Source organism: Bombus pascuorum, chromosome 14, assembly GCF_905332965.1.
Source record: "Bombus pascuorum chromosome 14, iyBomPasc1.1, whole genome shotgun sequence".
Lineage (NCBI taxonomy): Eukaryota > Metazoa > Arthropoda > Insecta > Hymenoptera > Apidae > Bombus > Bombus pascuorum.
The window spans coordinates 5,871,098-5,883,364 of record NC_083501.1 but is presented as its reverse complement, the minus strand read 5'-3'; the positions used below and the strand labels follow the sequence as shown (position 1 = coordinate 5,883,364).

Genomic DNA, 12,267 nt, shown 5'->3' with positions numbered 1-12,267 from the left:
CGATTGTTATTTCTTTCTTGTTTTGATCTTCAATTTGAGATGAACGTATCGAATTATAGCATGTCTTCGCATTCCACTGAAAACATAATCAGTATTTCAACACTGGATATTGTAAAACCTCTTCAAATTCCATGGGATAATGTTTGAATTGTCGGAAGATAAGAAAATACAATGGCGGAAGGTTTTGGCGCAAAGTGCAAAGAGCGCAATAACATTTGAACAACTTTCATGTTCTTATATGTGAAGCTATTGCGTTTGATCGTCAAATACGAATATGGTAGGTTATAAGTTCCAAAAATGACTTGTACGATTAAATGATATTATATAAATTGTAAAAAATTATAATTACCTGAATTATTGATAAATGAGTTAGAAGATTTCACGGAATAGCGATGATCGTTTACCTACTAGTACATTCTGTTACTCCTGTTTTCATGTAGCGATAATTTTACTGGTGGCGCCACATTCGCTTTCGTTAATGGAAACTATCCTTTAGGTAAGTTGTGACACCTCGCGGCCACCGTTAGTCGAAATGTAATACTTTCCGGTAATGTACTTTGGAAGTTTTCTAAGACATTAGGTGAAAAAAAGTACGTAGAAAATGTAAAATTGTCTTAGTTTAACCTCATTGATTAGGTTAATCTATGTTTCATGTCGCTGCTTCGAGCGCGATAAACTTACGTGAATCGTGTATGTAATCGTCGTGTATATTAGATATAGTAACATATATTGCAATAGGGCGCCTCGAAGTGTATTAAAACATTGATCGGTGCAGTGAAAGTGATAAAAAGTAACGGAATTCAACGTTTTCCTATCATGTAGCCAATTTATTGTACTCAGTAGTCTTTTAAGTTCTTATTGCTAACCAATGCTTGCGCTATACACTTACAAGGTTAAAGTGCGTTGATTCGTAGTTGTTGTTTTCCTCTGGGGGGGCATTAGTAGATAAAAGAAATGAGTGGAGATATGTTTGAGGGAAAGGATTACCCAACCCAATGGGCATTAAATCCTTCCGCTTACCAAAATATGAGTAACGATCAAGGTAAATGGCATAAGAAGTATTACAATATCCAGTATATATATGATTCATTTCTTGCGATGATTCTACATCATTTAATTGTCATGCAAAACTCTTCATCGCCATTCAGTTGATTGGGCAGCATTAGCTCAGCAATGGATCAAAATGAAAGAGACTGTAGTGCCACCAGCACCACCTCCGCCTACTATTAATCCTATATGCCCTGGTAATGACGGTAGCGGAGAAGCTCCAATGGATATGGATACAAAAGAAGATGATGTACCGCCAGCACCACCTGCACCAACAATCAGTGGATCGGGTAATAATAAGAATTGGACTAATGGAATTTTTTATCCAATTGTAGATTTTCATATATAGTACAATTGTATCTGATGCGTTAAAAGTGGTTACCAGTTCGTAATTGATTGTATCTTAAAATATATTAATTGTTATTAAAAAAAGCTATTGTTATAAAAGATGTTAATTTACTATAAAAACTGTTTTGTACAAATGATTTTGATCCCATAGTTTATTTACAACCACTACACTTATTAAATGATATTCTAAGTTTTTTTGCAACGTTTCTTTATAATATATATTGTTTCATGCCAGCTGAAGCTTGGAATCAGTGGACACAATGGGGCCATTGGAATACCTCAGGTTCTGGTGCAGGTACTTGGGAATGGACTGGTGTACCTCCCCCCGGTGTTTCTATAGGGTCTGATGGAAAACCTATGGGAATTCCAACAGTGCCTGTTATTCCACCTGCTCCAACTATATCTACAACATCAGAATTTAGTGTGCCACCACCAGCAACACCATCGTTGTATTCTTATAATTCAGTACCTCCAACACAACCTTATAGTCAGGTTAAAATTGTACTTCTAATATAATATAGGACTCCAAAGATTCTCACACTCCCCTCCTTATTTAAGCTTAGCAATACAGAACTATGTATGAAATTGTATTGTGACTTTTTTAAACTTTTGTATTGTAAAGTTGAAAACAGAAAATACTACTTGATATATTGTAGTTTGAATTATGTTCTCAGTTTGACATCTGTTTACTTTTCCCAACTGATAAGGTTTCAAGTATTGTGTGATAAGGAAGTTTATTTAATTATCAATGATACATATTCTGTAGTGGAAAATCGACTAGACCTGAAGTTGCAGATAACATGTATTTTATATTTAGGTAAATAGTTACTGGTCTGGGGAGCCACCTACTGCGATACCTCCTCAGCCGACCCCTTTCATGAAAATTGTCAGACATGCAAATAGAGTATCGCATATAAGGCCCATGGATACACTAAGGTGTCGTGCAGATAGGGAAAAGACACCTGAGGAGGATACAACAACAACCATAGGCAAGTTTAAAAAATGTAGTTCTTGGAATGTGTATGGTGAAAGATATTAATAATTTGACGGATATTTTAATATAATAATATTATAATTGTCATTAATTACAAAGATATGCAACAAACTGCAGCATTAACGTGATCACAATATCTTAGCTAACTAGTTGTGTTAATAAATTTTCATGTGTAGTCATGAAATAACACTCGTGATAACATTGTGTGTGGTACTGTGGTAAAACGATGCAGATATTTTTACTATAGACGCGGCAAAACGTAGACAGTTGCCAGCATGGATTAGGGAAGGGTTAGAAAAAATGGAAAAAGAGAAACAGAAAGCTGTTGAGAGAGAAAGGCAAGAGATACTAAGGAAACAAGAATTAGAAGCCCGAAAGCAAGCTGAGGACGAAGCTAGGGCTGTACTGAATCCTTCTAAAAGTAAATTTGTACGTGTCCCAATAAATGCATCAAATAAAGCTGAATATCTTCAAGAAATATTTATTAATTTGTAACTTTTTGTTGCTCATTTGAAATATAGGATTCTGATTCCGAAAAGGAAACGGAACAAGAAGACGAGGGGGTACGTAATCAACAGGTGACTGAAAAGAATTTCGAACGTACCCCAGACATACTTCTTCGGCCACGGAAATCACGATTTCGAGATGCAGACTCCCCAGATGCGCATACGCATACAGATAGAAGTCCAACCACATCTAACGCGACTATAAACACTCCGAAACGAACGAGAGAGGAGATACTGCAAGATGTGGTGAATATTGTCTGGATCGAATTCATTGATAATTGCAGTTTAGTTCGATATATTATATATTTCGTTCGCTATAGATGTTAAAGGTACGGAGATCGTTGACGGAAATTCTTCTGGAGGTAACGAACGAAGAAATCGGTTCTATATGCAGAGAGGTTTGGAGCCGCACACGTGCCAAAGGTACCCCAGATACACACGATACAACTAACAAATTGATATACTCGTATTTCATATTTTCGCTCACCAGTGCACAGAATCTGATTCATATGAGTCTCGTGCAGTGTTGCGGTGAATTTTATTTGCCCATTTGTGTAATATAAGCTTTTAAACATTAAAAAGAGATTGTTCAATTCATAGAGTTAATTATTCGATGATTTCAGGATATCCTACTTTATTTTTTCCAGGATTTTGTATACACGTACCATAAGTGATACTTCTATTTTTTTTTTTTTTCTTTAAATAGCATTATAAAATACTACGTTACCCAATTTTTATTAACTGAATTCTCGATTTCGATAGAATTAGTTCGATAATTGTTTATTGTCGAATCGTTTTTTATTATTTATTGAAAAGACTGTATTAAATTTAAAGAATAAATTGTTCGAGAAAAAAGAAAAGTGGTGAAAAATTATATGATAAGATTCGGTATATAATTACTATATGCGAAAAAGAAACGCGTATAAAGGGCAAATATTATTTTAACAAATTTTCATTCTATTTTTTGATCAATTAGATCTCGTTCGAAGACGCGCTTATTACTAAGGATATAAAAAAGTTACATATAATTAATTTTACTTTCCCGTTTTTTGGGGATCTATTTATCTTTTATTTGCTTTTTATATCTTAGCTATCAATATAGTGTAATATTTTTTTTTTATACGGCTTTATCCGTATCTCTTTTTATTGACATCTTGCTCTACCTTATGGCTCTGCACGTAAACTGATTGTTGATATATTCCTCTACTAATGTTCATTCTAATAAAGCAGTTTCAGTTTCGTATATCTAAACGGATTGCTATTAAAGATTTCTTAAGGTATATGAGGATTGAAGGCAGGATCGACTCTCCTTGTGATATCGGTGATCAGTACCATTTAATTTTGGGGGGTATCCTGATGATAGCACTTAGCCATTGGTACTAAATGCGTGTGTATTGTAAGTCCCTGCAGGAGAGACCCCCGTCGCATCCCTCAACAACATGGCCCCTCTTGCTCAGATCACTCGTAAGCTTGGTAAGTCGCTACGCCTTTACAATCTTCAACGCACGGTCATCCTAGGAACCGGTCGTGTACACGAAGTCATTTATAAAAAATGCGTTCGTGCATTGTACCACTCTCTCTGTAGCCATGCTCGCTTATAAGTTCTCGTGAAACGAAGATGTCTTTCAGGACATTTTTCGATCGTAGCGGCAGCATATTTAGTGGTCGAGAGTATGTCTTTATTTTGACAAGAACGCATAATAATATGACGAACAAGGATAATAAACTTCTTGTTTCGTATAGGTCTGGGCATCTATGGCGACAGCAACAGCGAGTCTGAGGAGGAGCAGAACGAACACGTCCAGGCTCAAAACAATGATAGCGACGACGAGCTTATAGTACGTGGTTTTGTTCATTATGGTAGATGAAAGTTTAAAGATGGGAGGAAGTATGAAAGCTGTTATTCGTTATTGTTACAGGAAACGGTGAAACGACGGCAACAAGCGTTCAAAAAGACGGAGGAGGAAATCGAGGCGCGTCTGGCAGAGGAGGATGAGAGAGAAGAGCAACGTTACGAGGAGCAGTATAATAAACAACAGGAAAATCATACTGGTAATACAAGCTGCAAAGATTCAGGTATGTTTCGAAATATAATAAAACTAAGTCGTCATTACATCATTAAGCGTAACTCCGTAACATCACTACTTTAGTTGATGAAAAAGAAACGATAAATAATCAAAGAGAAGCGTCTGAAACTTTGTCGAGCGGCGGACAAAGTCCACAGCAACAAATAGTGCCGCCTGATATGGCAAAGACCAATACTCCATCAGGGTCAGCCGATTCCGAATCTAGCAGTTCAGAGTCTACGAGCTCTGATTCGAGTCGTAACTCGTTGAAGAAGAAAAGATCGAGCAAAGCTCGTGATCGTGAATATCGAAAAAGGAAATCAAAAAGTAGAAGTACATCGAGAGGCAGAAAGTCTCGATCTCGTTCTTCCGAGCGTGGCCACAAACGCAAGTCCAGGTCTAGATCGATAAAGTCTCGTAAAGAATATCGTTCAAGGTCTTCGAGCAATTATAGGTCCAGCAAGAAGCACAGATCGAGATCGAGAAATCGTAAACGGCATAGATCTCGCTCAAGAAGCTGTCGTAGATCTAGATCCAGCTCGGCCACCAGGAAATGGTCGCGATCACGTTCTAGGGGAAAGAGGAAATCACGTTCTCATTCGAGAGGTAGAAGAAGAAGTCGGTCCTATTCTACGAGACGCAGTAAATCCCGTACCAGGGATAAGAAGAGATCAAGATCACGATCCAGGGCTAGAGATAGATCTCGAACCCGTTCGAAGGAACGAAAACGCTCGCAATCTTACGTTTCTAGGAGCAAGAGAAGGACACGATCTAGATCTAGGGATCATAGAAAATCACGATCGAGATCAAGGCAGTCGAATCATCGGGACGGTAAGAAATCGTCGTCACATCGGTACAGGAATTGAACCTGACCAACTTCTAGCCAAGGTTGTATATACATATTCATAATTAAGTAACTTTTTGAGATATTCGCACGGAATTAAATGGAAGAATGAAACAAATCGGAAAGGAAATAATAATAATGAAAAGAGAAAGAAAGACATACCTTTCGTGGTCCATAGATAACACACAAATATTATCGAAAGTAAAGGTTTTCATTGTGATTGTCCATTTGAAATTTCCTACATGCGCGCACTACTAGTGATGTCGGATATCGATTAGGTCATTTCTTCCCAATTTTATTAGGTTCAAACAACATATTATCTCTAACTGTATAGTGCATATGAGTATAGTAGTATCCGAACAATTTGTAATTGTTTCGATCTATCAGTCTTCTAACTGTAGCGTTACTTCTGCATAAAAACGAATTGATCTTTCTTTTTTTCATTCGATATATTTCTAAAGAACTCATTTCCACGGAATATAATCAGACACATGTACCTACGCCAGCGAACTTGTTTCCTTCACAATTCCGATACTATTATTTTGTAACGATGTATCCATTTTATACAAACAAATATTAGCCTGCATTTCGAATCAATCGTATAGAATAGCACGAACTTCCGTCTCAGCTATATCGGACGTTGAGTATGTCTCACAAATAAATAACGAATCACTATTACTTCTCTCATACAACCTTAATTGCGTCATTTTGCACCAATAAAATGAAACTAATCAGGTACAAATGAATTTTAGTCGCTACAACTGAAAATCGGTACATTTAGAAATCTACGATTTTTTGGTTTTTTGTTGTTTTCTTGAAAATTCACAAGTCTGTCTTTTATGTGAGTGATATCCACCAAGACGAATTTCAGTAATAAAATGAACTGTTAAAATTCGAATAAACGTGGCGCGTTATTAATACGTATCGCAGATTTGTCTGTTGGATCAATTAAATGTATTTAACATACATTCGACATACGTTACGTTTTAGTGTATTGTATGGGACTGACATACATATTGCTATGATAAGTGTAACGAGTCATTTTTAATTGAAATAAATAAAAAGGAAAGAAAAGAAAGAAAAAGATGAAGTATACCTAAAGCATGATGGAGTAAAATATTTTCACCTACATTCAAAGTTTCAGTTCTCTTTATTACTTTTGGTCTTTCTTCCACTGTAATGTAGATGAGAGAAGATAGAACGTCCGTTCTATTGCATTATTATAATTTATTTCATATAAACATTTGATACAGTTTTAAAATTTCATTTCGTAGAGCTTAGCATTTAATAGTTTAGTGTTAATAAGTAATTAGGTTCTATAGAATATATCGGAGATAAATTAGATGGAGTGATCGAGGAAAGTCAAAGTTTGGTTTGGCATGATTATCGTGTTCACTTTGATACATTCGGATATATAAAAGAACATCTGCAGAACAGGATGCAACACGTTTTCTTAGCCAGAGGACGAGGCGATGTATTCCGGAAAAAAAAAAAAAAAAAACGGGCTTCTCTTATATTTTTTATCTTTTTCTTTTTTCTCATTTTTCTCATCCGCTCAAGCCCAAGGATAGTCGAGTTAATTTTACAAATAGTGAGATACAGGTATCTGCAAAGTGTAAATTTTGTCTTTTTCATTGAGCAACGTCGTTTAATCGAGTTTATCGTGATAAATTTCAGAGTATCAGGATTTCTTAAAAATTGATATGTAACGATATCTTGTTGTACAAGGATTCTTCCCTTTGTCGAGTAATAATATCTATTACTTTTAGTACGTAGAGATTTTTGAAAAAGAGGGAATCAACTATCAAGTTCGTATCTATCTTACATTTATTCAATTCTTCTCGATATCCGTAATAGTATAGTATCCTCTTATTTATTTTTTACATCGTAAGAAATCAACAGAGATTGGTCTCACTGATCTGATAGTCCTCTCGATCGAAATAGGCACTCGGTGATATGTTGTTTTATTGATCTCCATCGAACGCTCTTTATGTTCGATCTAAAATAGAGAACGCGCGATGATAAAAAAATTTTCCACTTGTGTCATCCAACTCGATAGGGCCACGATTGAATTGCATGTTGTCTGCAGATACCGGTCACTATAAAATAAGGTACGTATTTTGATCTATGTGGATAACTATGGGGAGAATCGTCTATATCGACTAAAACTTATCTATATTCGTTAGAAGATACCTTAATTTAAATATACAGTAAATATACATGTATGCTTAAACTGTCAGAATATTCTCACCATTGTGATCAAATAAGAAGGGGGCGGCCAGGCGTCAACCCTCAAATCGTAAGAACATTATTTTATAGTTATTTGGAATTTTACAATAAATATTGGCCGCAAAATTTTTTGCAGTCTTTAGAGAAACATATATAAATACGAGAAATCTTTTCTATTCGTCTATCGAGTTTGTAATAAAAATATTGTTACGATGGTTGACACTATTGAGATAATTGGATCTGAAACGTTTTTACCTCGATTTGAAGATTGACGAATGATTTTGGGATTGTTAACGCGGGTTTATGTATAGATACATGTGTACAGTGGAGAGGTAATTCGTTTACCAAGCAAGATTGTCGGCAGGGGTTGCTTCGCTGGTGAGAACATTGTCACAGTTTAAGCATAATAGATATATCATTAATTCGCTTTATGTGTGGACTAGACTCAATTACTTATAATAGTAGATCTTCATACGATATTGCAAAGAAACGTAGTTTCAAGCTGTTACGATCGAAGATATGAATTTACAGTATGGGGTTCTCGAGACTCGTTACTGACGTCTTTCATTCATTTCCCAATGAAATTCTGTTTATTACCCGTTTTGTGATTTTCGTTTGAAACCACGAGAGAAAGATATATAGAAATTGATATGTCTAGTAGCTTTTTTATTGTCGATGTTTCTTTCATCATTTGCCCGCAAACACATTTTGGTAAATTCGTATCCTCTTTTCTTCGTTGCCAATGGATTTTAAAAATTGTAAATGAACTACTGTTTCAAGAATAACGTCAGTAACAAGTCTACGAGCGTCGCCAGATTCGCCTTATGTCGCAAAGCCGATCAGCGGATTGGATGTTTACAAAGAATCATAGCAAAATAGTTTCGTATATTGTATAACACTACAACGATATGAAGTAGGGTAAAGTTACAGAATAATCGTAGTTTGAAAGTTTCAAAAGGATGCATGGATCGGAAGGAAAAAAGAGGATTTCGTCGGTAGCCGTAAAAATCGTTAAGCTATCCGTAAAATTTAAACGTTGTTCCTACCAGCAAATAATACAATATATATATCTTTATGTATACATATATATCTCTTTGTATATATATATATATATATCAAGATTGCAATAGAAAGAGAAGGATTGTGACACGCTCCCTTCGCCTTCCTTTCGTTCTGATATGTATGCGCAAAATAAAATCACGTTTTTCTCTTTTCTACCTCTTATTTCGGCCTGGAGATTCGAAGCATTGAGAAATTCACTCTGGTCTCCTCTTCGAAACGCGGACAGTTCGATGCCACGGGAAGTCGATCGAGACTTCCGGTACCCTTCTCCCAATAATTTCACCTCCGTTCCTTTCCTTTAATTTCACGCAGTCTTCTCGTTTCCCGAGCATGGACATTACGTTCGCGAAATGAGAGTATACGTCTAAAATTATGGAAGGCTCGCCTAGCTTCGCTAGACGTCGATTTACGCGCGTGTACATAAATAGCCGTATAAATTAATTAAGTACAAAAATTACAAACTTATTAACAAAACATTGGCAAGACTGAGGTTGTTCAGCCGAATCGAGAGTTTCCCCCTTTTCTTCTCTTAATTTTGGTCTTGGCCCGTTCAATGGAATACGCAACCACATCTTGACATTCTTTAATAGGAAAACGCAAACAGTGTGATCCAGGAATCGAATTACTTCCAGTTGTTTCTTTGTTTTAAATAAACTAACGATATGATAAAATGATAATGTATAAATGTAGAGGGGGATGTTCGCAGCTAATGTATTGCCACGGATAATACGTATTATATACTTTGGTCCATCCATAATAGGATTTGGAATATGAGATGGAATGTTTCGCGATGGTATTGTAATTCGATTCCTCGTATAAGTGCGGCAAACATTGAACGTTTGTCTAATTCCCTTCGATTTTTCCTCGTTTTCAGTTACGCGTGCACGAATCGTAAATATCTTTTAGAAGAATACCGCACTTTAAGTTACCTAACACATATCACAGAATCATGTGTACTCCATTAAAAAATGATTACACGCACAAAAACGCAATGACAGGATTAACCCCTTACGAGAATACTTCGCGATCCAATACCGATAAAATCTGATACCCGATGTCGCGAAGGATCAACAAAGAAAGAAAGAAAGAATAAATCAACGATAGTACGTACAGAACGATCACACAATATACGCAGGCCTAATTTAAAACTAAACTCCGTATGTGTTGCGTTTCTCATAGCTCGATCGAGGCAATTAATTTTGTGCTCCTCGACGGAATTCTATATTGCTGTTTTTCTTGTTCGAAGGATGAAGGGTGGAAGTGTGGTTATCGCGTCCCTTTAGCAAGAACCATTCAAATACTCGCCTGAGAAGATTTTCGTGGAAGGTAGACATCCTCTGCGTGTCACGCTTATTTTTAATAATTACAAGGAATAGAAGAAACTTACAAAAATTGTTGCCATTGGGATCAAAGGGGCACGCTAGCCACACTCCAAGTGAACTGATTACAAATTCGAACATTGTCGATATGTTAATTACAAACGTGTCTTTAAATTACAATCTTTCGGCTAGAAAGAAAATTGCTATCTTTTCTTATAGCGCAAACTCGCTTCGCGAGTTAGTAAACGTCGATTTTCAGCCGAATACAGCCAACGAGGATCTCCATAATCATACCCTTTCACGTGGTTTCACAATTCCACGAGCGGGAGACTCGAAACTCTGCACGACCCCCGGAGAACTCTCGCGAAAACTTAACAATACGGTCGAACGAACGTAATACGTAAGGCGTACATGCACATACGTCGTAGCAACGTCGGGCATTAACTGTAAATAAGTGTGTTATGTTACAGCATTATACGGCAACACTCTTAACAACTTCAACCGGTATTATCTGTATGGTACAGTCACGCGTTTTGCGATTCGCCTCGGTGAAACTATCTCCTGGGAGATACCTGTGAACAGTCGAGACGATGGCATTTGAGAAACATTTTTACATAGAATCATCAGATTAAATATTATGAAATGTAATAATTACTATAGTGTAAACGTTTGTGTATGTTTTATAGACATATACAAAAATATATAGAATACGTATAATGTATAAGAATACACAAAATATCTTTAACTTCTCCTCTTTAACTTTTCCTCTTTTTTCTCTAACTCTGTCAACATTCACGAATTCTTTATATTTCGATTCGTAGAAATAAATCAAAATATGACATTGATCAGTTTGATAATTATCACACAACTTGATCGCCTTGATCAGCTTGAAATTACCTTCATCAATTGACCCTGAAATTACCTTCATCACTGAAACGGAGCGATGCTGAGGTCACGAAGAGACTATTGGTTGAGCAGGGTGTTAGTCACCTCAGAGATGGACAACAGAGGACTCCCGGCGTCCGGTTTGGAATCTGAGGGACAGTTGGGCCCATTCCCGCCGCTGATGATGCCACCGCGTGTTGGTGCTGAGGGTGGTGGTGCGGTGGATGGTACAAGACGTTGCTGTTGCTGGTGTTGCTGTCCGGGCCGATGCCCATGCCGATTCCCGTCCCCGTTCCCACAGCTGACGGGGGTGTGCTGCAACCGAAAGTATGTTTCCCCGTTATTTGCAACCCTTTTCGCTCCCATATTTATCTCTGTTCTTATTACATACTTCGTTAACTCAATAGTTCTTCATAATTCATTTGGTAAAACTTTCCTTTTAATTCTCAACGATTTAGACGTGAGCGTGATTCTCTCCTTCTAAGTGCAGTGAGTCAAATCAAATTATACGGAAAACAAATGTTCGAGTTCGAAATAAACGTTCCGAGAAATGAATTAACGTGGACATGCAGAGTATGATTAAATCTATAGTGGTACGCTTGAGAGAAGTTTTGTGCATTACTTGTTACGTGCATGCCCAGCAGTCAAATATCAAAGGTATCGAAGGTAGCTATATCGCTTCTCGCGTGACTATTTTTACTCTATCACACCAAATAAATAAATTTTCCTCGAAATCTAGGAATTATTTTTATTTAACCCCTCGAGGATGACTTATAGTAAAATCAAATCAATCGAACATTCCCGGTTCATCTAAACAAAATCATTCTATAAAATAAATTCTACATCTTCCCCACCTCGGCTATCCTGGAGGGATTAACTACGACCTGAGAGCCATTTGAATATTTCAAAGTCATTTCCACACGTTGGAAGAATTATAGTAGACAGAAGCGATATAGGGAGATCGTAA

General features: G+C 36.7%; 2 protein-coding genes across 2 annotated transcripts in view; one reads left to right on the top strand and one right to left on the bottom strand.

The window, feature by feature from the left end:
* The first annotated feature begins 491 nt into the window (after positions 1 to 491).
* Positions 492 to 6,906, top strand: LOC132914039 (arginine/serine-rich protein PNISR-like). The gene is made up of 11 exons (XM_060972820.1): positions 492 to 1,042; positions 1,149 to 1,337; positions 1,631 to 1,887; positions 2,213 to 2,384; positions 2,637 to 2,818; positions 2,911 to 3,141; positions 3,216 to 3,318; positions 4,297 to 4,368; positions 4,639 to 4,733; positions 4,815 to 4,971; positions 5,046 to 6,906. The coding sequence occupies exons 1-11, from the start codon at positions 955 to 957 to the stop codon at positions 5,825 to 5,827; spliced, it is 2,328 nt and encodes a 775-aa protein (XP_060828803.1). The 5' UTR covers positions 492 to 954; the 3' UTR covers positions 5,828 to 6,906.
* Positions 6,907 to 11,378: 4,472 nt separating this feature from the next.
* LOC132914045 (aryl hydrocarbon receptor protein 1-like) overlaps positions 11,379 to 12,267 on the bottom strand; it is a 154,388-nt gene continuing 153,499 nt past the window's right edge. The window contains exon 10 of the mRNA XM_060972828.1: positions 11,379 to 11,615. Coding sequence (XP_060828811.1) covers positions 11,379 to 11,615 — 237 coding nt within the window. The remainder of the gene's footprint in view (positions 11,616 to 12,267) is intronic.